The sequence below is a fragment of the Callospermophilus lateralis genome, chromosome 4 (genome assembly GCF_048772815.1).
Source record: "Callospermophilus lateralis isolate mCalLat2 chromosome 4, mCalLat2.hap1, whole genome shotgun sequence".
In the NCBI taxonomy this organism is placed as follows: Eukaryota; Metazoa; Chordata; class Mammalia; order Rodentia; family Sciuridae; genus Callospermophilus; species Callospermophilus lateralis.
In genome coordinates, this window is record NC_135308.1 from 52433640 (window position 1) to 52457263 (window position 23624).

The 23624-nt window shown below is 34.2% G+C and overlaps 1 protein-coding gene across 1 annotated transcript in view; it reads right to left on the reverse strand.

Moving 5' to 3' along the window:
* Positions 1 to 23624, reverse strand: part of LOC143398246 (disintegrin and metalloproteinase domain-containing protein 32-like) — a 134348-nt gene that overhangs the window by 78781 nt on the left and 31943 nt on the right. Inside the window, exons 8-10 of the mRNA XM_076855276.1 lie at positions 21964 to 22032; positions 18257 to 18328; positions 17746 to 17912 (exon numbers count right to left, since the gene is read on the reverse strand). Of these exons, the coding sequence (XP_076711391.1) occupies positions 17746 to 17912; positions 18257 to 18328; positions 21964 to 22032 (308 nt within the window). The remainder of the gene's footprint in view (positions 1 to 17745; positions 17913 to 18256; positions 18329 to 21963; positions 22033 to 23624) is intronic.

Sequence of the window (23624 nt, forward strand, 5' to 3'; positions counted from 1 at the left end):
TTTAACATAACTTCAAGTTACTATTTTGAATAAAAAACATTGATAATACCTTTCTGTTTCCGTGCTCTCAGTCCTTATGATATTGTTGTGTTAAATTTTACTTCTATATTTGTTATAAACCCCAAAACATATCATTATTACTTTTGCCTTGAGAAGAAAATTCTCCTTGAAAATCATGCTAAATAATAAAACATGTTTTACGAATATCAAAAAATTTACTCTTTGTGGTGTTCTTCTTTCCTTCATATACATTTACTTCTCCCTGGGGGATTTCTTTAACAAGTTTCTTAAACTATAAGTCAGCTATGATGAATTCTTTCAGATTCTTATATGAAGCAGTCTATATTTTCCCAGGCATTTTTTGAATAATTTGGTTTTGTAGAATATAGAATTCCATGTAGACATTTTTTAAGAGTCCACAATTTTGTTTTTTCTCTTTTAGTATACCTTCCTTTTTATTTGTTCTTTTTAGATACATGATAGTAGAGTGTACTTTGACATATTATACATACATGGAGTATAACTTCTTCTATTTAGGGTCCCATTCTTGTGTTTGTATATGATGTGGAGTTTCACTGGTCAGGTATTCATGTAAGAACATAGGAAAGTTATGTCTGATTCATTCTACTGTCTTTCCTATTCCCATTCCCACTCCTTTCCCTCTGTTCCCCTTTGTCTAGTGCAATGAACTTCTATTCTTCCATCATCCCACTATTAATGTATATTAGCATCCACATATCAGAAAAAATATTTAGCCTTTGGTTTCTTGGTATTGGCTTATTTCACTTAGCATGATAGCATCCAGTTCCATACATTTACTGGCAAATGCCATAATTCCATTTTTCTTTATAGCTGAGTAATATTCCATCGGGTATATATACTATTTTGTTTATTCGTTCATCTGTTGAAGGGCACCTAGGTTAGTTCCATAGCTTAGCTATTGTGAATTGAGCTGTTATAAACATTGATGTGACTGCATCACTGTAGTATGCTGATTTTAAATCCTTTGGGTATATACAAGGAGTGCGATAACTGGGTCAAATGGTGGTCCCATTCCAAATTTTCTGAGGAATCTCCATACTGCTTTCCAGAGTCTTTGCATCAATTTGCAGTCCCACCAGCAACACACGAGTGAACCTTTTCCCCCACATCCTTGCCAACACTTGCTTGTATTCTTGATAATTAACATTTGGACTGGAGTAAGATGGAATCTCAGTGTAGTTCTAATTTGCATTTCTCCAATTGCTAGAGATGTTGAACATTTCTCATATATTTGTTGACCATTTATATTTCTTCTGTGAAGTAACTGTTCAGTTCCTTTGCCCATTTATTGATTGGATTATCTGGGGGTTTTTTTGATGTTAAGTTTTTTGAGTTCTTTATATATCCTGGAGATTAATGGCCTATCTGAGGTGCAGATGACAAAGATTTTCCCCCATTCTGTATGCTCTCTCTTCACATTCTTCATTTTATCCTCTTTCAGTTTGATACCATCCCATTTATTGTTTCCTGATTTTACTTCTTGTGCTTTAGGAGTCTTGTTGAGGAAATAAGTTCTAAACTGACATGATGGAGAGTTGGCCTACATTTGCTTCCAGTAGGTACAGTGTCTCTGTTCTAATGCCTAAGCTCTTCAACCACTTTGAGTTGAGTTTTATACAGGGTGAGAGATAGGGGTTCAATTTAATTTTGCCATGTATTAATTTCCATTTTTCCCAGCACCATTTGTTGAAGAGACTATCTTTTCTCCAATATAGGTTTATGGCGCCTTTATCTAGTATGAGGGAACTGTATATATGTGGTTTTGTCTCTGTGTCTTCTATTCTGTTCCATTGGTCTGCATGTCTTATTTTATGCTCATACCATGTTGTTTTTGTTACTCTACCTCTGTAGTATAATTTAAAGTCTGGCATTGTGATGCCTCCTGCTTTGCTTTCTTGCTAAGTATTGCTTTGGCTAAGCTGAGCCTCTAATTTTTCCAAATGAATTTCATGACTGCTTTTCTCCTTCTATGAAGAAAGTCATTAGAATTTTATAGTAATTGCATTAAATCTGTATAGATAGAGCTTTTGATAGGATGGTCATTTTGACAATATTAATTCTGCCTATCCAAGAACATGAGAGATCTTTCCATATTCTAAGGTCACCTTCTATTTCATTCCTTAATGTTCTGTAGTTTTTCAACCTCTTTTGTTAGACTGATTCCTAAGTTGGGGGGGGTTGTTTGTTTGTTTATTTGTTTGTTTGTTTTGAGGCTATTGTGAATAGAATTGTTTTCCTAATTTCTCTTTCAGCCGATTCATCTGTGGTGTACAGGAATGCCATTGAATTATTGATATAGGTGTTAATTTTATATCCTGTTAATCTGCTGAATTCTAGATGTTTTCTGATGGGTTTTTTTTGGGGGGGAAGGTCTTCTAAATATAGAATCATGCCATAAGCAAATAGGAATAGTTTGAGTTCTTCTTTTCCTGTTTGTATTCCTTTAATATCTTTCTTTTGAACAATTCCTCTGGCTAGAGTTTTAAGTACTTTGTTGAATAGAAGTGGTGAAAGGGGGCATCCTTGTCTTGTTCCAGTTTTTAGAGAGAATGTTTTCAATTTGTCTCCATTTAGAATGATGTTTGTTTTGGGTTTACCATATATAACTTTTACAATGTTCAGGTATATTCCTACCATCCCTAGTTTTTCTTGTGTTTTGAGCATGAATGGATGCTAAGTTTTATCAAATGCTTTTTCAACATCTATTGAGATTATCATGTGATTCTTGTCTTTAAGTCTATTGATGAAGTGAATTACATTTATTAATTTCTACATGTTAAACCAACCTTGGATCCCTGGGATGAACCCCACTTGATCATGGCACACTATCTTTTAAATATGGTTCTGTATGTGATTTGCTGGTATTTTATTAAGAACTTTTGCATCTATGTTCATCAAGGATATTAGCCTGAAGTTTTCTTTCCTTGATGTGTCTTTTTCTGGTTTTGGTGTCAGGGTAATACTAGTTTCATACAATCAGTTTAAAAGAGTTCCCTCCTTTTCTATTTCATAGAATAATTTGAAGAGTATCGGTGTAATTTCTTCTTTGAAATCAGCAGAAAATCCATCTGGTCCTGGAATTGTTTTTGTTGGTAGATTTTTGATGTAATCATCAATTTCAATACTTGAAATTTATCTGTTTAAATTTTCTATGTTTTGCTGATTCAATTTGAGTAGGTCATATGTGTCTAGAAATTTGTTAATGTCTTTATGATTTTCTATTTTACTGGAGTATAGATTTTCAAAATAGTTTCTGATATCATCTGTATTTCAGTACTGTCCATTGTGATATTTCCTTTCTTATCATGAATCTTAGTAATTTTGAGTTTTCTCTTTCTCTTCATTAGCTTTGTTAATTTACTTATTTTTTCAAAGAATAAACTTTTGTTTTATTGATATTTTGGAATTTTTTTGTTTCATTTCATTGATATCAGCTCTGATTTTGATTATTTCCTGTCTTGTACTGCTTTTGTGTTGATTTGTTCTTCATTTTTATAGGGCTTTGAGATGTAATGTTAGTTTGTTTATTTGATTAATTTCTATTCTTTTAGTGAATAAGCTCAATGCAATGAACTTTTGTCTTAGGCCTGCCTTCATAGTGTCCTAGTGATATTGATATGTTGTGTCATTAGACTTTTGAGTATGATAATGATGTTCTTCTACTGTTTACTGGCTTGCCTTGTTTTCGGTGAGAATCCTATTATCATTATCATTAGAAATTTATTGATTTTTCTTCTCATTATAAGTGGTATTTTTACTTGTTTATATGTCTGGTAAGTTTTCAGTAGACAAAAGAGATTATGGATCATATTGTGGGGTGACCACTGTACATGATTGTTTATTTAAATATTTTTAACTTTGTTTTAGGACCCAGTTAAAGTATCTGAAAATGTTTTGACTCGTTAATAATTTATATTAAGGTTCATTATATAAGCCTAGAGCAACCTTTAGTCTACAGCCAGTATTCCACGTTGGTGAATTTTAAAAAAAAAAAAAATTGTCTAAGTATTTTTCCATTCATGCTCTGTTTTAAAGGGGTTTTTTTTAACTTTTGTATGGTATAAGGAAACAAATTGTTCAAATTATTCTTGACCCTGTGTGTGAATATAAGATATTCTTCTGCTTATTCTTCTTGAATCATTCTTCCCCAAGTTCCATGTAGTTTTTTTCATACTCCTGCAATAAGACTCTAAAGTGATAGGGAATGAAATTTTAATAAAGACTTTCAAAAGTTTTGTTTTGACTCACATATCCCAGATCCAAAATTGAAAAAACTGGAAAATCATCAAGCACAGAAACAAAAGTCTTAATAAAATCCATACTTTAAGAATCAGGAAAGTGGAAACAATGGGACAAAATTTTCAGATAATAATGTATGTACTCCAGAAAATCATCACAGAAAAATAATTCCTAGTTCTGTTGATAGCAGAAAAGTCCAAGTGTAGGCCTTTGTTTCTATCTTCTTTAGGTACTTCAAAATATTTGAACTTGCCCTTGCCGAGGCAGTATCATAGTAAAATATGTATGGAAGCCCCACTATCCTTCCCTCCTCATGTCAGTAAAAGATCTGGTTTTTTAAGTTTCACTGGGTAGAATAAATATGTTTCATTACAAGCAGGAGAAGCACTAGTGGAATGTCATGACTTTCAACATTATCCAGCAGTAACAAGGCCATCCCACATTGGAGAAGGGGAGGGAGGACGAATGGGAAGCAATAACTAGACATCCTGCTGCTGCAGGTATGATAGTATTGATGGAGACCTAGTGGAGGGCAGGAACTCCAACACCCACCAGGCAGTAATAAGGCACTATCCACCCAATAAAGGCCAACACACCAATTGCAAACTTCTACCAAACCCAAACTTAGGGCACCACCTAATCATAAAATACCAACCGTAACCAAGGTTCAGGGAAAAAAACTGCTTAGAATTTCTAGAAGGACAGGCACAAACAAAGCAAAAATATAGGACTGTAATAAACACCTAATCCTTCAAAGCACATCATCATATTCCAACAAACATCGAGAACTTTCAGGGAACCACAACTTCAACTAATAGACAAAATAAGATGCACATACTTATTGTGTCCCCTAGGGAACAAAGTAATAAGCCAGAAACATAGCAACAAATATGTGGGGTTTCTCAAAAAAATAATTTAAAATAGCTGTTCTACGGAAACAACAAACTTAGAAAATACACATTAAAAAAAATCTCTGTACTTTATCAGAGAAGCTTAACAATTGAGTAATTTTTAAAAATAAAACATAAATCTTTAAATTTCAATGTGCAATAAATCAAATAAAAACACAACAGAAAAAAAAAAAAAAAAATATATATATATATATATATATATATATATATATATATATATATATATATATTACAGAATCAAACAGTAAGCTCAAAACAGGCTACTTTAAAGAGAATCAAGAAAAAAAGGAAAGGAATAAAGAAAGCTTATGGAAATTTGGGGACAATATTAAAACATAAAATATTAAGGTTAATGGGCTTCAAGACAGACTTGAGAATACCAAAGGGATAGAAAGCTTTTTCAAAATAATAATAACAGAAATTGTCTTAAACTTAAGGAAGACTATAAATACCCAGGTATAAGAATTGTCAAAGGTTGTCAGATTCAACTCAAGAAATAGTATGATTATCCTCTAACCAAATGTGCTGTACCCAGGAGATCCTTTAGTGTAGAATTTTCTATTAGTATTTTTTTCTCTTTTTCACTTATTATCATTATTTTTAATGTTAAATAGCTATTATTTTAAAATAGCTTGTTATATCAAAAGGCATCTTTTGAAAGCTTCATAGTAACCAAAAGGCAAAAATCTATAATAGATAAACCAAAAATAATTAGCAAGGAATCAAAACACACTACTACAGAGTATTACTTAACCACTATAGGAAGACTATAACAGAGGGAGAAAGAAAAAAACTTTGAAAACATTACAAAACAAGTAACAAACCAGAGAAGTAATGTGTTTTCTGTAGATAATTACCTTAAGTATGAATAAATTCTCCTGGTTAAAAGGTATAGAGTGACTGTATCATATCACAAAATCTATACAATGCTTACAAGACACTCACTTCATCTTTAAGGACACAGACCGAAAGTGAAGGGATGGAATAAGATATCCCATGCAAAGTGAATCCATAAGAAATTAGTAGTTATATCAAAAGGCATCTTTTTGAAAGATATGTGACAGGAACAAATCAAAAGCAGTCAGACGAGACCAGGAAGGTCATTTTATGATAATAAAAGAGGTAATTCACCAAGAGGAAATAGCAACCTAAATACATATGCACTAAATATTGGAACACCCAACTATATAAATAAACTAGTAATAGTCTTAAAGGGAAAAATACTTTTCAACACAATCAAATTAAGGGACTTCAACATCCCACACTTAGTAATGAACAGAAAGAAAAGCAACAAAGAAACAGAGTTAATGGACTGTTTTAGTCAGCTTTTTCGCTGCTAGAACTATAAGATCTGAACAGAACAATTTTAAAGGAGGAAAAGTTTGTTTGAGGGCTCAAGGTTTCAGATGTCTTAGTCCATAGAAGGCTAGCACCATTCCTCAAGGCTCTGGCACAAGAGTGTGGCAGAGGGAAGCAGCTCATGTGATGACCAGGAAGCAGAGAGAGAGACAATATACACCCCACAGCCACACCCCTAATGAGCCACTTCCTCCAGCCACACCCCTGCCTCCAGTCATCACCCAGTTAATTCCATCAGGGATTGATTCACTGATTGGGATAAAGGCTATAACCTAATCATTTCTCCTCTGAACCTTCTTGTATTGTCTCACACATGAACTTTTGGGGTACACCCCACAAGCAAACCATAACAAGGACCTAAAAGACACCTACAGAATAATTAATCTAACAATTATAGAATGCACATTCTTCTCTCTAGTGTATGGAACATTCTCCAGAACAGAGGGAAACAAAATAAGTCCTAGTAAATTTTTAAAAACTGAAATTTTTTGAGTTTTTTTGAGTTTCTTTTCTGATAGAATAGTATAAAACTAGAAATCAATAACAAGTTTTGAAAAAAACAAATACAAGAAAATTTAAACAATATACTCCTGAACAACCAGTGAAATGAGGAAGTAATTAAAAAGCAAATTTAAACATTCCTTGAAGTAAATGAAAATTTTGAAATGACATACCAAAACCTGTGTGTACTGCAAAAGCAGAAATAAGATTACAACAATCAGAGAGATCCAAGATGGCGGAGTAGAGGAGATACCTTTTCTGGCTGCTCTGTGCATGATTCCAAGAAAGCTTCTCCACAGGGTCTTGCCTTGATGGAATACAGCATCTCACAGCATGTGACAGGACCCCACACAGCAGATTTTCGCAGAATCCACCAGAGCTGCGAGCACCGAGCAGAACTCAGAGCCTCTGTGTTCCAATGAGACTCCAGACTCGGGTCCCAAAGGCCTCAGTTTGAGCACAGGCACAGCAGCTCTCAAGTGCCAGAGCAGAAACACCAAATCAGCACCTCGGCAGAGCAGCAGAACTCCAGACTACGCTCCGCTCCCACGCAGGTCACCAAACTGCGTTCTAGCCACAGCACGAGGACATCCCAGCTGTCCCACCTGACCAGACACCCCACCTCACCAGACACCCCAAGGTGGGAAACAGACGGACTCCATCTTGGAAAACCTTTCTCACCATCTTTTGGTGGGCATGGCTACCAGCGCAGATCTGGATCTGCGACTGAATAGGTACCTGGTTTCCAACGCCCCCTCCCCCCAGCTGTGATAACTCAGCACAGTGACCATCAGCACAAAAACAGCTCTCAGTTGAACAGGAACGCAGTGCAACCAGGGTACTGCCCACCTGGTGTGATCCAAGGGCAGAGAGGTTCTGAGGCTGAGACCTGATAAGCAAGAGATGGGAGGGGTCTAAAAATCAGGAGCAACACAGAGAGGCCAAGATTAGGGAAGCTCCAGGCAAGAGAGGGAGAGCTCACATCTTCTTACACTGGTTACCTACACCACCCTGAGGGCAGAGACTCAAACTTGGAATAGACAACTCCACCTACTGAAAGAGAGGAAAAGAACTCTAAGAGTATTTTGTTGTTGTCATTGTTGTTGTTTGTTTTTTGTTTTTTGTTGTTGTTTTTTTGTTTTTTGTTTTATGGTTTTTTGGTTTTGGGGTTTTTTTTTTCCCTTCTCTTCCATTTTATCCTATTCCTTTCTCATTTACCCTTCCTCCTCTGGTCTTAACCCCAACATATGTGAAACCAAGAACTTTGCATGAAATAGAACTTTAAGAACTGAGACACCAGAATAATATAATATAGAGGACTTGCATAAGCCCCGCTTTTTTCTTTCTCTCTCTCTTTTCTCTTTCTTTCTTTCCTTTTTATTTTTCTTCCTCCCTCTCTTGCTCTTTCAATCTCCTAATATTTTTACTTCTTGTAATTTTCTAAATACATTTGTGTTTGTTTTAATGCCTTCTACTGTCCTCCCACATACTTGTCTACCCTAAATTGCTTCCTGTCTATTCCCCTGCTAATAACCCTCTTCATTAGAGTTCTCCTCCAAATTTTCTAAGTTTTATTAACCCCATACCCTCACATCTTTCCCCCTTAACATAATGTCATACACCTGATCCCCTGTCCGCTGCCAGAAATGGTACACCTTTTATGAAGCAACTTATTATATTTTAAATAATAATTGAATCCAACATTTCTAGACAATGAGACTAACTATAAATGTCTTAATAACAATAATTTACTCATAGGTGGTGTATTGTTGATATTGGGAAATGTCAACATTGTCCTTCCCCACAAAGGAGGGATCTTGGAACTACACAAGAGCACTACAAATCTATAGGGTAAACACAACAACACATCAGTCCCACAGAGTGGGAAAGAAATGTGAGCAACATGAAAAGAGAAGGGAAGAAAGTACCACAAATAATTCAAGACAACACATCATTAGAAGAATTAACAGAAACAGCAGAAAAAAATGACAGAGAAAGATTTCAGGATTCACATGATTCAGATGTTTTGGAATCTCAAAGAAGACATTAGACAACAAATACAGACAGTAAAAGATCACTTTGAAGATAAGCTACATAATCAAATCCAAAACCAAAAGATCACCTCTACAGGGAGACAGAGGTTAAAAAAAAAAGCAGAAATCCTTGAAATGAAAGAAATAATAAGCCAAATTAAAAACAAAAATGAGAGCTTCACCAGCAGAGTAGACAACTTATAAGATAGGACATCAGACAATGAAGACAAAGTATATCATCTTGAAAAGAATGTAGACAGCATAGCAAAAATGATAAGAAACCACAAGCAGAACATCTAAAAAATATGGGATAGCATAAAAATACCAAATTTAAGAGTTATGGGGATAGAGGAAGGCATAGAGGTCCAAACCAAAGGAATGAGCAATCTGTTCAATGAAATAATATCAGAAAACTTTCCAGACATGAAGAATGAAATGGAAATCCAAATACAAGAAGCCTACAGGATGCAAAATGTGCAAAATCAAAACAGATGCACACTAAGACAAATTATAATGAAAATGTCTGACATACAGAATAAGGAGAGAATTTTAAAAGCCACAAGAGAAAGGATCCAGATTACACATAAGGGTAAACCAATTAGGATAATGGCAGATTTTTCAACACAGACCCTGAAAGCTAGAAGATCCTGGAACAACATATTTCAAACTCTGAAAGATAATGGGTTCCAATCAAGAATCTTGTATCCAGCAAAACTAAGCTTCAGATTTGTAGATAAAATAAAAACTTTCCACAATAAAAAAAAAAGTTAAACAATTTAGAGCTAGAAAACCAGCACTAAAAAACATCCTTGGCAAAATATTTCATGAAGAGGAAACGAAAAATAATAAAAACCAGCAGAGGGAGGTAGTGCACTAAAAGAAAAACTAATCAAAGAGAAAAACCAAGTCAAGTTAAATGACAAAAATAAACAAATATGACTGGAAATACAAACCATGTCTCAATAGTAGCCCTAAATGTTAATGGCTTAAACTCACCAATCAAAAGACATAGGCTAGCATATTGGATTAAAAAAAACCAACAATTTGCTGCCTACAGAAGACTCATTTGATAGGAAAAGACATACACAGTCTAAAGGTGAAAGGTTGGGAAAAATCATACCACTCACATGGACGGCAGAAACAAGGAGGGGTCTCCATATTCATATCAAATAAAGTAGACCTCAAGCCAAAGTTAATCAAAAGGGATAAAGATGGACATTACATACTGCTCAAAGGAACAGTATGTAATGTTATTCCAATAAGACATAACAATCATAAATATATATTCCCCAAACAATGGTGCAGCTATGTTCATCAAACAAACTCTTCTCAAATTCAAGAGTCAAATTGAACACAACACAATAATCTTGGGTGACTTTACCACTCCTCTCTCACCACTGGAAAGATCTTCCAAAGAAAAGTTGAATAAAGAAACTATAGAACTCAATAACACAATAACTTAGACTTAACTGTCTTATATAGAATATATCAATCAACATCAAGCAGATACACTTTCTTCTCAGCATTACATGGATCCTTCTCAAAAATAGACCATATACTATGCCACAGGGCAACTCTTAGCAAATACAAAGGAGTATAGATACTACCATGCATTTTATCAGATCATAATGGAATGAAATTGGAAATCAACAACAAAATAGGATAAAAAATTCTGCATCAAATGGAGACTGAACAGTATACTAGAGAATGAACAATGGGTTACAGAAGACATCAAGGAGGAGATAAAAATTCTTAGAGGTAAATGAGAACACAGACACAACATATCAAAATCTCTGGGGCACTATGAAAGCAGTACTAAAGCAGTACTAAGAGGAAAATTCATTTCATGGAGTTCATTCCTTAAAAGAAGAAGAAGTCAACAAATAAATGACCTCACACTACATCTCAAAACCCTAGAAAAAGAAGAACAAATCAGCAGCAAATGCAGTAGAAGGCAAGAAATAATTAATATAAGAGCTGAAATCAATGAAATCGCAACAAAAGGAACAAGTGAAAAAATAGACAAAACTGAAAGTTGGTTCTTTGAAAAATATATAAAAATGACAGACCCTTAGCCATGCTAATTAAGAGAAGAAGAGAGAGAACCCAAATTACTAGCATACGGGATGAAAAAGGCAATATCACAACAGACATTACAAAAATGCAGAAGATAATTAGAAATTATTTTGAAACCTTATACTCTAATAAAATAAAAGACAGTGAAGGCATCGATAAATTCCTTAAGTCATATGATCTGCCGAGATTGAGTCAGGAAGATATACACAATTTAAACAGACCAATATCAAGTGAGGAAATAGAAGAAGCCATCAAAAGCTTACCAACAAAGAAAAGCCCAGGACTTGGTGGATACACAGCTGCATTCTACAAGACCTTTAAAGAAGAAGTAATGCCAATATTCTTCAATTTATTTCAGGAAATAGAAAAAGAGGAAGTACTTCCAAACTCATTCTATGAGGCCAATATCACCCTGATTCCAAAACCAGACAAAGTCATTTCAAAGAAAGAAAACTTTAGACCAATATCTCTAATGAGATAAAAAAAAAAAAATTCTGGCAAACCGAATACAAAAACATATCAAAAAGATTGTGCACCATGATCAAGTGGGATTCATCCCAGGGATGCAAGGTTGGTTCAACATATGGAAATCAATAAATGTAATTCGTCACATCAATAGACTTAAAGATAAAAATCATATGATCATCTCAATAAATGCAGAAAAAGCATTTGACAAAATACAGCACCCCTTTAGTTCAAAACACTAGAAAAACTAGGGAAAACAGGAACATATCTCAACACTGTACAGGCTATCTATGCTAAGCCTCAGGCCAACATCATTCTAAATGGAGAAAAATTGAAGGCATTCCCTCTAAAATCTGGAACAAGACAGGGATGCCCTCTCTCACCACTTCTATTCAACATAGTTCTTTAAATACTGGTCAGAGCAATTAGACGAAAGAAATTAAAGAAATAAGTATAGGAAAAGAAGAACTTAAAATAGCACTATTTGCTGATGATATGATTCTATACCTAGAAGACCCAAAAAAATTCTCCAGAAAACTTCTAGAACTAGTAAGTGAATTCAGCAAAGTAGCAGGATATAAAATCATCACCCATAAATCAAAGGCATTTCTGTATATCCGTGACAAAACCTCTGAGAAGGAAATGAGGAAAACTACCCCATTCACAATATTCTCAAAAAAAAAAAAATAAGATACTTGGGAATCAACTTAACAAAAGAGGTAAAAGATCTATTGAATAAAAACTATAGAACCCTAAAGAGAGAAATCAAAGAAGACCTTAGAAGATGGAAAGATCTACCTTGCTCTTGGATAGGCAGAATTAATATTATCAAAATGACCATACTACCAAAAGCACTATACAGATTTAATAAACTGCTGATCAAAATCTCAATGGTATTCCTCATAGAAATAGAAAAAACAATTATGAAATTCATCTGGGAAAAATAAGAGACCCAGAATAGCTAAAGCAATTCTAAGCAGGAAGAGTAAAATAGGTGGTATCACCATACCAGACCTTAAACTATACTATAGAGCAATAGTAACAAAAACAGAATGGTATTGGCACCAAAAAGGCTGGTAGAATGGGACAGAATAGAGGACACAGAGATTAACCCACAAAATTACAATTATCTTATATTAGACAAAGGTGCCAAAAAACATGCACTAGAGAAAGGATAGCTTCTTCAACAAATGGTGCTGGGAAAACTGGAAATCCATATGCAACAAAATGAAATTGAAACCCTATCTCTCCCCAAGCACAAAACTCAACTCAAAATGGATCAAGGACTTACGAATATAACCAGAGACCCTGCATCTAATAGAAAAAAGTAGGCCCTAATATCCATCATGTGGGATTAGGCCTCAACTTCCTTAATAAGACTCCCTGGGGTAAAAATTAAAATCAAGAATCAATAAATGGCATAGACTCAAACTAAAAAGTTTCTTCTCAGCAGAATAAACAATCTGTGAGATGAACAGAAAGCCTACATCCTGGGAGCAAATTTTTACCCCTTATACATCAGATAGAGCACTAATCTCTAGGGTATATAAACTCAAGAAGCTAAGCACCAAAAAAACAAATAACCCAATCAACAAATGGGCCAGGATCTGAACAGACACTTCTCAGAAGAGGATATAAAATCAATCAACAAATGTACGAAAAAACCATTATCTCCGGCAATCAGAGGACTGCAAATCAAAACTACTATAAGATACCATCTCACTCCAGTCAGAATGGCAGCTATTATAAAGACAAAACAACAACAAGTGTTAGCAAGGATGTGGGGGAAAAGGTACACTCATACATTGCTGGTAGGACTGCAAATTGATGCAGCCAATTTGGAAAGCAGTACGGAGAGTCCTTGGAAATCTGGGAATGGAACTACCATTTGACCCAGCTATTCCTCTTCTCGGACTATACCCAAAGGACCTAAAAACAGCATACTATGGGGACACAGCCACATCAGTGTTTATAGCAGCACAATTCACAATAGCTAGACTGTGGAGCCAACCTATATGTCCTTCAGTGGATGAATGGATTTTAAAAATGTGGCATTTATACACAATGGAATATTACTCAGCATTAAAAAAGAAGAAAGACATGGCATTTGCAGGTAAATGGATGGCATAGGAGAAGATTATGCTAAGTGAAGTCAACCAATCCCAAAAAAACAAATGCCAAATGTTTTCTCTGATATAAGGGGGGTTACTCATAGTGGGGTAAAGAGGGAGAGCATGAGAAGATTAGATTAATTCTAGATAAGGAAGAGGAGTGGGAGGTAAAGGGAGGGGGAAGGGGATTAGCAAGGATGGTGGAATGTAATGGTCATCATTATACAAAGTACATGTGTGAAGGCTTGAATTGGGTGTCAACATACCTTATATACAAACAGAGATATGAAAAATTGTGGTATATATGTGTATTAAGAACTGTAATGTAAAAAAGTACATGTTTAAAGGCATAAATTGACGTGAACATACTTTATATACAGAGATACGAAGAATTGTACTCTATATGTGTAATAAGGATTGTAATGCATTCCACTATTGTTGTGTACTTTAAAAAATAATAAAATCAATCAAAAACAGATTACATCAATCAATGCCAATATCAAAAAAAATAGAAAGCTCTCAAATTAAACAACCTATCATTGTGCCTCAAGCAAGGAATCAAAACATACTGTGAGAGAAAAATCACTTAACCATGAAGGAACACAATAAAAGTGGAAGAAAGGAACTACAACATTAGAAAACATTAGAAAATTAAAACATTAGAAAAACAAGTAACAAATGAGAATAGCAAGATGTTCTCTGTTCAGAAGTAGAAATACAAGAATAAACCAACCGCAAATTTAGTAGAAGAAAAATAAAGAGCAGAACAGAAATAGAGATAAAAATCATACAAATTACATGAAATCAAGTTTATTTTTTAAAAAACTAAGAACAATTAACAAAATCTCAGCTACAACGAGAAAGTCATAATTGACAATGTAACTGAAAAGAATGTAGCAAACAGGTTAGACCATAAGATTTCAGAACTCAGAAATCACCATAGAATATTAAACTTTAGAAGACCTAAATGTGATTATAATGAATAAGACTGAAGGGATAAGAAAGGAAGCATGACAGTAGATTTTACTCTGACATATTATACATACATAGAATAAGTATGACTTGTTCCAGTTAGGATCTCATTGTTGTGCTTGCACACGATGTGGAGTGACATTGGTCATGGATTCATATATAAGGATAGGAAGGATAGGTGCTATTTATTCTACTGTCTTTCCTTTGCCCTCTCCACTCCCTTACCTCATTCCCTTTGTCTAGTCCAACGAACTTCTAATCTTCGCCTCCCTTGTGGACTAGCATCCACATATCAGAGAGAACAGTCTACCTTTGGTTTCTTAGTACTTGTTTATTTCACTTAGCATGATATTCTCCAGTTCCAGCCATTTACTAGCAAATGCCTTAAATTCATTCTTCTCTATGGATGAGTAATATTCCATTGGGTACATATACCACATTTTCTTTATCTATCCATCTGTTCAAGGAACCCAGGCTGGTTCCACAGCTTAGCTAATGTGGACTATACTGCTATAAACATTGAAATGGCTGTGTCACTGTAGTATGCTGATTTTAAATCTTTTGGGTATATTCCAAGAAGTGGGATAACTGGATCAAATGGTGGTTCCATTCCAAGCTTTCTGAGGAATCTCCATACAGCTTTCCAGAGTCACTGCACCAATTTGCAGTCCCACCAGCAATGCATGAGTGAAACTTTTCCTCCCACATCTTCACCAACATTTATTCTTGCTTGTATTCTTGATAGTTGCCCTTCTGACTGGGGTGAGATGGAATCTCCATGTAGTTTTTTTTTTAATATTTATTTTTTAGTTTTCGGCGGACACAACATCTTTGTTTGTATGTGGTGCTGAGGATCGAACCCGGGCCGCACGCATGCCAGGCGAGCGCGCCACTGCTTGAGCCACATCCCCAACCCCTCCATGTAGTTTTGATTTGCATTTCTCTAATTGCTAAAGATGTTGAACATTTTTTCCTATATTTTTTGACCATTTGTATTTCTTCTATGAAGTGCCTGTTCAGTTCCTTAGCCCATTTGTTGATTGGGTTATTTATTTATTTATTTATTTATTTATTTACTTTGGTGTTGAGTTTTTTGAGTTCTTTGTATATCCTAGAGATTAATGTTCTAATATGCGGTTGGGAAAGATTTTTCCCCCATTCTGTAGGCACTCTGTTCACGTTCTTGATTATTTCCTTTGCTGTGAAGAAGCTTTTTAGTTTGATACCATCCCATAAATGCATACTAAATTTACTTGGAAATATTCTTTACTTATCTTCAAAGATAAATAAAGAATAAAATAAAGATAAATATCTGTATTTATCTTCAAAGATAAAAAGAGGTATTTATGTATAAGTGACATAGAGAAATATTACCAAGAAAGTTTTAGCAATTTTGAGAATCAAAAACACACATAGTCAAGTAATATATAACTTTACCTCAGCCCCATAAAATATTTTTTAAAGCACAACTTTAAAATTAATAATTTAATTAAATTTTAAATTAATAACGAGATTAATTAAATGGTATTTCAATGTTACAAATATTATGCTTAAACTATAAAAGTATTCAAATCAACAAAAAGGAAGTAGAAAAAAAGAAGACATGGAAAGTAGACAGAAAGTTTCAATTATTGCAAATATCAGACAACTCCAACAAAAATAAAATTTCCAAGAAGAAGAAGATCACATTGGAAGGCAAGAGGTATGTACTTGAAAGAAGTTAGTCATGGGCTGGGAGAATGAGTGAAAATATTAGTACAGGCATAGAGAGTTTAAAAAAATACTAGCAAGCAATGGAAGCATACGTTGAAGAACATTCAACACAGAAACAACAAAAGACAAAGCCTTAAAACAGACAAACCTGGGAAGTTACCCTGTTCCCTCTACACTCACCCCTTGACACGATCATTTTGTGGAGAGTTGGCATGGGCACAGAACAATCAACTCATTCAAATATGAGTAACATCAAAATAGATCAAAGACCTAGGAATCAAACCCAAAATTTTACAACTGCTAGAAGAAAACATAGGATCAACACTCCAACACATAGACACACACAGGCAATGCCTTCTGTCATATGACAGAAAACAAAAGTGCACCTCTATTTTGTACTTTCAAAAAATAGCTGAATTTGGATTAAAGACTTAAATTATAAACTTCAATATTATTAATTCTAAAAAAAATAGCAGACTAAAATCTAGAACATGGAGAGAGCTTTTCCATCATACAGAAAACCCAAATTTAAAAAATAAAATATTAGCAATGTTAACCATATTAAATGTAAAAGTAAAACTGGAGCAAAATTATTATAGATATACAAAATTATCTGTCATGCTCATAAACAAAAGTTTGATATCTAAACATTCAAAACATCCTCACAAGTTATAAAGAAACACTCAAATGGCATGAAAAGGCAATTACAAAAGAACAGAGGCAAGTGATCAAGAAGCACATGAAAGATGTTGAAATCCACTAGTCATCAGAAAAAAAGGAAACTAAGATGTTATGTAATGGCATTACTTTATGTTCTTCAGATGACCAAAAATTAAAGGAGTAACAACATTTATTGCCGACTGATACATGAGGGAAAGATGAATTTTATGCATGCAAAAGGAAATGTTAAAGTGCCAACTTTAAAATAATTTTAAAATAATGCAAAAAATTTATTAGAAAAAAATATTTGTAACCTATTTTTCCAAGTTTTGATCAAGTTTATATCAAGATATAAACTTACAACTCCCATCTCTTAATGTAGTGGCTGTTTGGGCACTGGAGTTACAACTAAGTTCAAAACCTAGATATACCCACTGGGTGAGAGTCCTGAGATAGCTTAACCTCTTTAAATCTTATCTTAATTTGATATGCTCAGAAATAAATGCTAGTAATCTTTTTTGCTGCTTGACAAACAGAAAGAAATAACATAATGAATAATGAAAGTCTGAGTAGTCAGAAATGAATACCAAGTCCCTCAGTTAAGCTACATCACAATCACAGATATTCCTTTTCTTGCTAGGAATACTGAAACATCATCCTTACATGAATAGATATGCAGCATCATGAGGCCTTAAGGTAAGATAAGACCGCATCCATTCTAAAAATCTACGCAATAATTCATCTGCTTTGCCAACTGTAGAAATCTTATTTTTATCTGACCACAACTCCAATGATGTCAGCACAATAGTAACTTTCAATTGAGTAAATGCCTAAAGCAGAAGAAATAAATATATGAAAATTAATCTTTATGTTAATTTATAACAAGAAATTATTTCAATATTTTTACAAATCCATACTCAATTTAAATGGATGATTTAATTACCCAGAAATACATCAAGTTAACATGAATGAAAAAAAAATTTTTAATTTTTTTTAGTTATAAATGAACACAATACTTTTATTTTAATTATTTTTATGTGGTTCTGAGGATTGAACCCAGTGCCTCACACATGCTAGGCAAGTACTCTACCACTGACTGAGCCACAACCCCAGCCCCCATGAATGAAAATTTCAAGACAAAAAAATTCTTTGATATGAAAATAAAAATACTTACCGAATTTACAAGGCTGATAATTTCAAAGATTTTATTTGTTACTATTGTGCTATCAGAGCCCAAGTAATCATACTGAAAGATAGAATTAATTTTATATTTAAACACAATTCGTTATATAATGTTTTTGAGATTTATTCTCCTCCTACTAACAGAAAGCTGAGGCAGATTTGGGGCTCCAATTTCAAAATAAGACATAAACATAAACGGGATCAATCATATTGTTGATAGGAATGTAAAATGGTACAGCCATTCTGAAACATAGTTTGCCAAGTTCTTTCAAAACAAATAATGGACTTACTATATAACTCATCAATTACATTCCTGGGCATTCATCCCAAAGAAAAGAAACCCAATGCTCACATTTATACCTATATGTGAATGTCCCTAACTGCTTTATTCATAATAGCCAAAAACTGAAAATAATGAGTATGTTCTTCACTGCTCAAATGGCTAAACAAAGTAGTATAAACAAAGTAGTACTTTCATTCCATTAACTATTACTCAGCAATAAAAAGAAAACTGAACTGTTGATATATAAGACAACTTAGATAAACCTAAAGAAAATTATGCTGAATTAAATCTCAATAAAAAACAAACTGTATGATAACTTTATGCAATTTGTGAAATTGTAAAGAACACAGCTTAGTGTTTGCCAAGGGTTAAGGAGAGACAGAAGGTATGAGTGTGTCTGTAAAGAGTCTTATGATGATATTATTGTGAGTATCTTGAGTGTGGTAGTGGTTTGCATAAGACTACCAATATGACACTTTTGCATAAAACCATACACACACACACATATATACATGAATACATAAATGAGTGTGTATATATGTGTTGACTCTGGATTGTGACTATGTCAAACTCCATATATCAATACCTCATCTGTACATCTATACCATGCCTTGAATGTTACAAAACCATCAAATTCAAAACTCAACTCAACTCATCATCTTCCTTCAAAAATCTGTTCCTACCTTATATTTGCACCTCTTTAGTGGTATTATCATCTATTACATCTCACATTTATTATGGACATGCTCCACGAGAACAAATATTTCTGATGTGTTCACTTCTGTATCCTTAATAGCTAGAAAAGGAACTGGTATCTAGATGATATTCAGTAAATTTGTTAAATAAATTAATACATCAAAAACTTACATGGCTTTCTAATTCAACTTCTTTTTTTTCTAATTCAACTTCTTAAATTTTAAAGGTCTCCCTTTATTTCTATTCCTATTAATATCAATGTATAAATTTTTAACTTGATTACTGGAATAATCTGTTAGATGATTACCCCTCCAATTTTCCAACCAGCAATCTACCTCTATGCTAATGCCAAATGAAGATTCTAAGATGAAAATGAATCTTTCACTCCCCTGCTTAAAGATTGTGAATGATTCTCCATTGCCTTTCAGATATAATCCAAATATTGTATCAATTGTTTAATTCACCCATTTCCACATGCCTCTTAATTTTGTGTTTTAATGATAGAAACTTTTCTAACACTTGCATGGGAAGGTTTAGCACAATGTCCACCATGACCCCACCCTCCACCTATTACCTATTTGTGGTATTCATTATGTGTCCCCCTATATTAATATGACAGTATTAATGTATTAATATAACTATACTAAGATGACATATTTATTACACTTTGACATCTTGGGGACTTGCTGATCCTGAGCTGACCGATTCCCCGAGCTAGCAAATGACTTGCCTCAGAGTATATGTTATGGTTTAGATGTGAGGTGTCCCCAGACGTTCACATGTGAGACAATGCAAGAAGGTTCAGAGGAGAAATAATTGGGGTATAGCCTAAACCACATCAGTGAATTAATCCCTGATGGGATTAACTGAGTGGGAAAGGGAGACAGATGGGTATGCTGGAAGAAGTGGGTCATTGTGGGTGTGGCTTTGGGGTATATATTTGTATTTGGATACCCTTCTGCTTCCTGATCACCACATGAGCTGCTTCCCTCTGCCACACGCTCCACCATGATGTCCTGCCTCACCTTGACCCCTGAGGAATGAAGCCGGCCTTCTATGGACTAAGATTTCTGAAACTGTGAGCCTTTAAATAAACATTTCCTCCCTTACAATTGTTATGGTTGGATCCTTTAGACACAGCAACGAAAAACCTGACTCAAACAGTACACCTTTTGAATGCAAAATAGTCAGTCCAGAGTCCAATCATCTTCTCTAACAGAACCTCACACTCTGAGACACTATTCTCCTGCCCAGGGCAAGGTAGACAACTATGGACAGCCACTATACTCCAGAGCCTACTGAAATTATTCAAATTAGCCAATCAACTTTGCATGGGATGCCTTGTCTGTTCTTGCAGAATCCACAATAAAGGGTTTTGTCCAGATGCCCCCCTTGATCCCAGTCTCCTGACAGATCTTGGTGGGTGTGGCCCTTGCATTACAAAGAGTGTTCCCTTCTCTTGGGAACTATGATTGATAAACTTTCTTTCAACAGCAATCATTTTCTGATCTGTTGGCCTCAACACAACTGCATAATAATAAATCCCACATTTTAAAACACCCACTTTCTTACAGTATCCCAAGTTAAAGTTGTATATTTTCGTATCTGTTCCCATTAACCAACCTGTGTTTTTATGACACCATATGCTTCCCTCAGTTATAAAATGGAATTCTCTATGCTAAAATTGTAGATTTACAATTTATGAAGTCACTGAAGAAATTATCAGTATTATTCTCTGTATGCCAACATCTGGTAACACAGATTTCATAGCTGACTCAATGCTTTTTTTATTAAAGAATTTAAAAATATGCCTAAGAACATAGAAAAGGGAATGTTTAGTCAGCATAGTATGGTTGAAAAACTAGTAATTTGATCAAGAAGCTTTTAAAGTAACTCTCAAAATTTTATAAGCCTGAAACAAAACAATTTCCAGAATGCACAATATTTCCTAGAAACTTGTCATGTTTATTAGAACTATCTTATTTTCTGATAAGTATCACAATAACTTGATTCTAAATGTTTCCTTTTCCTTTTACCAGCACTAATAAATCAAATATTGTCATATCCTTCTCCAAATACCCCCTGTCATGACCTCAGTGCTTCCTGACAAACCCTGCAGCCCTCAGCATGGAATTGGCACTCATGTTGCTTCCAAGCATGGTAACCAAAAGCTATCATTGAATTAAAAACAGGAAAGCCCATTTTTATTCCTATTTTCTGAACTCTTTAAAGATTAGAAGAAAGAAAACCATATTTACTTGACTGCAAACTAAGTTACACTCCCTGGTTTTGAAGGTCCTCAAATTGTTTATGGTAATCAAGGATCAATAGTTAGATTATCCTCACTCTTGTCTCAGTAAATATTTTATAGAGCGAAACCATTCCCTGCACTTAATACTGCTCTTAAAGACTTCCCTCAAATAGGACCTCAACCCACCTTGACCAAATGTCACCATTAAAAAAAATAGTGTGTTTTAAAGGAGGCCCTAAAAATTGTGGAAAAACTGACTTTGCAATATTGTTATTTAAAGATTTAAAATAAAGCATTGCTGATAAAACTAGAGTGATGTTGACAATATGATTTTTCAGTCTGCACATTTTTACACTATTCTATCTATGACAGACAAGTAGGACTGGGAATATTTAAATTACCCTTTAGCTAAGGCTAATCATACCTTCACATCAAATATTTAAAAGCAAAGAAAAAGCAGAACACATACCAAAGCTTTATCCAGTACAATATGAATCTCTAGATAAAGAGACGGTAAGTCCAGAAGAAGTAATTCTGACTAGAAAAAAAAAGAAAAACAACATATAAAATTATTTTACAATCTGTTTATTCAGAACTATTTATTAAACATTACCACAGCAATTATAAGACACAGCAGGGTATTTGCTTATCACAATAGGTGGACATTATATTTGGGATTTTACTTTTAAAAAGGAGAGGACAGTGTTCCTTTCATCTTAGTTTTCTACCTAGCAGTCTTCCAAGATTTTTCTAAATCTGAGGAATCAAGAGATTGTTAAGGGTAAACTGCCCTGGGCAGTAAATAACAAAATAATATTATTATTATAAAATTCATAATTCCAGAACAAAATCTCTATGTCTCTTTGTGTCTTTGGAATATACTTTTCATGCTCTCAGCTGTCATTATGCTAAATGGAAGATGCTGGACAAAAGAGTCACATATTGTATGATTGAGTTTACCCAAAATATGTAAATCCATAGAGATTGAAAGCAGATTAGTGGTTGCCAGAGGATGAGATGACATGTTCTCATCTGTTTAATAGGTAAAGGTTTAATAGGTAAAGGTTTCCTTTTGGTGTGATGAACAATGTTCCAAAATTAAATAGCAACAACATAGTAAATGTACTAACTGTTACTGAATTATATACCTAAATAATTAAAATGGCGAATTTTTACATATATTTACCACAATAAAAAATGTAGCTGAATAAAGCTAAAACATGAAAGGGGAAGAATAAATATTCTTATCTCTTCCCACAATGGAAAGTAAGTTGTTTTATTTTGTTCACTGCAATATATAGAAAAGTGAGTGACATATATAAAAGACTCAACATTTTTTTATTTTTTATTAGAGCTTTATACATAGTACTCAGGTTCATTCCAATAAACACACATTCATGGAAATCTATTTCAATCCATGACTTCCTCCCCTTTTCTCTCCCCATTTTCCATCCTGCCCTCCCTCTCCTATCTCATTCTCCTAACTACTAGATCGCCTTTCACTCATCTTTTAATAATTTGTATTTGATTCTTTATGTTATACTATCATTTCCTCCCCATTTCCTGTATTTCACTCTAGCTTCCACATATGAGGGGAAACATTTGGCCTTTAAATTTCTGAGTTTGGCTCATTTCACTTAGCATGATTCTTCATTTCCATCTGGCAAATGCCATAATTGCATTCTTTCTTATGGCTAGAACTCCGTGTGTGTGTGTGTGTGTGTGTGTGTGTGTGTGTGTGTGTCACAATTTTGTAATCCATTTATCTATTGATGGGCATCTGGATTGACTGCATAATTTATCTATTGTGATGTGGCTGTGATGTGCTATAAACCTTGATATGGCTGTGTATCAGTAGTATGCTGATTTTAGATCTTTTGAGAAAATACCAAGGAGTGAGAGCTGGGTCATATGGAGGTTCCATCACTAGTTTCTCAAAGAATATTCATACTGCTTTCCAGAGTGGTTTTACTATTCTGCAATCTACTAACAATGTACAAGTGGAACTTTTCCCCTACAGCCTCATTAGCATTTACTGTTGTTCATATTCTTGATCATTTCCATTCTAATTGTAGTGAGATGAAATCTTAGGGTAGTTTGTGATTTGCATTTCCCTGGTTACTACAGATG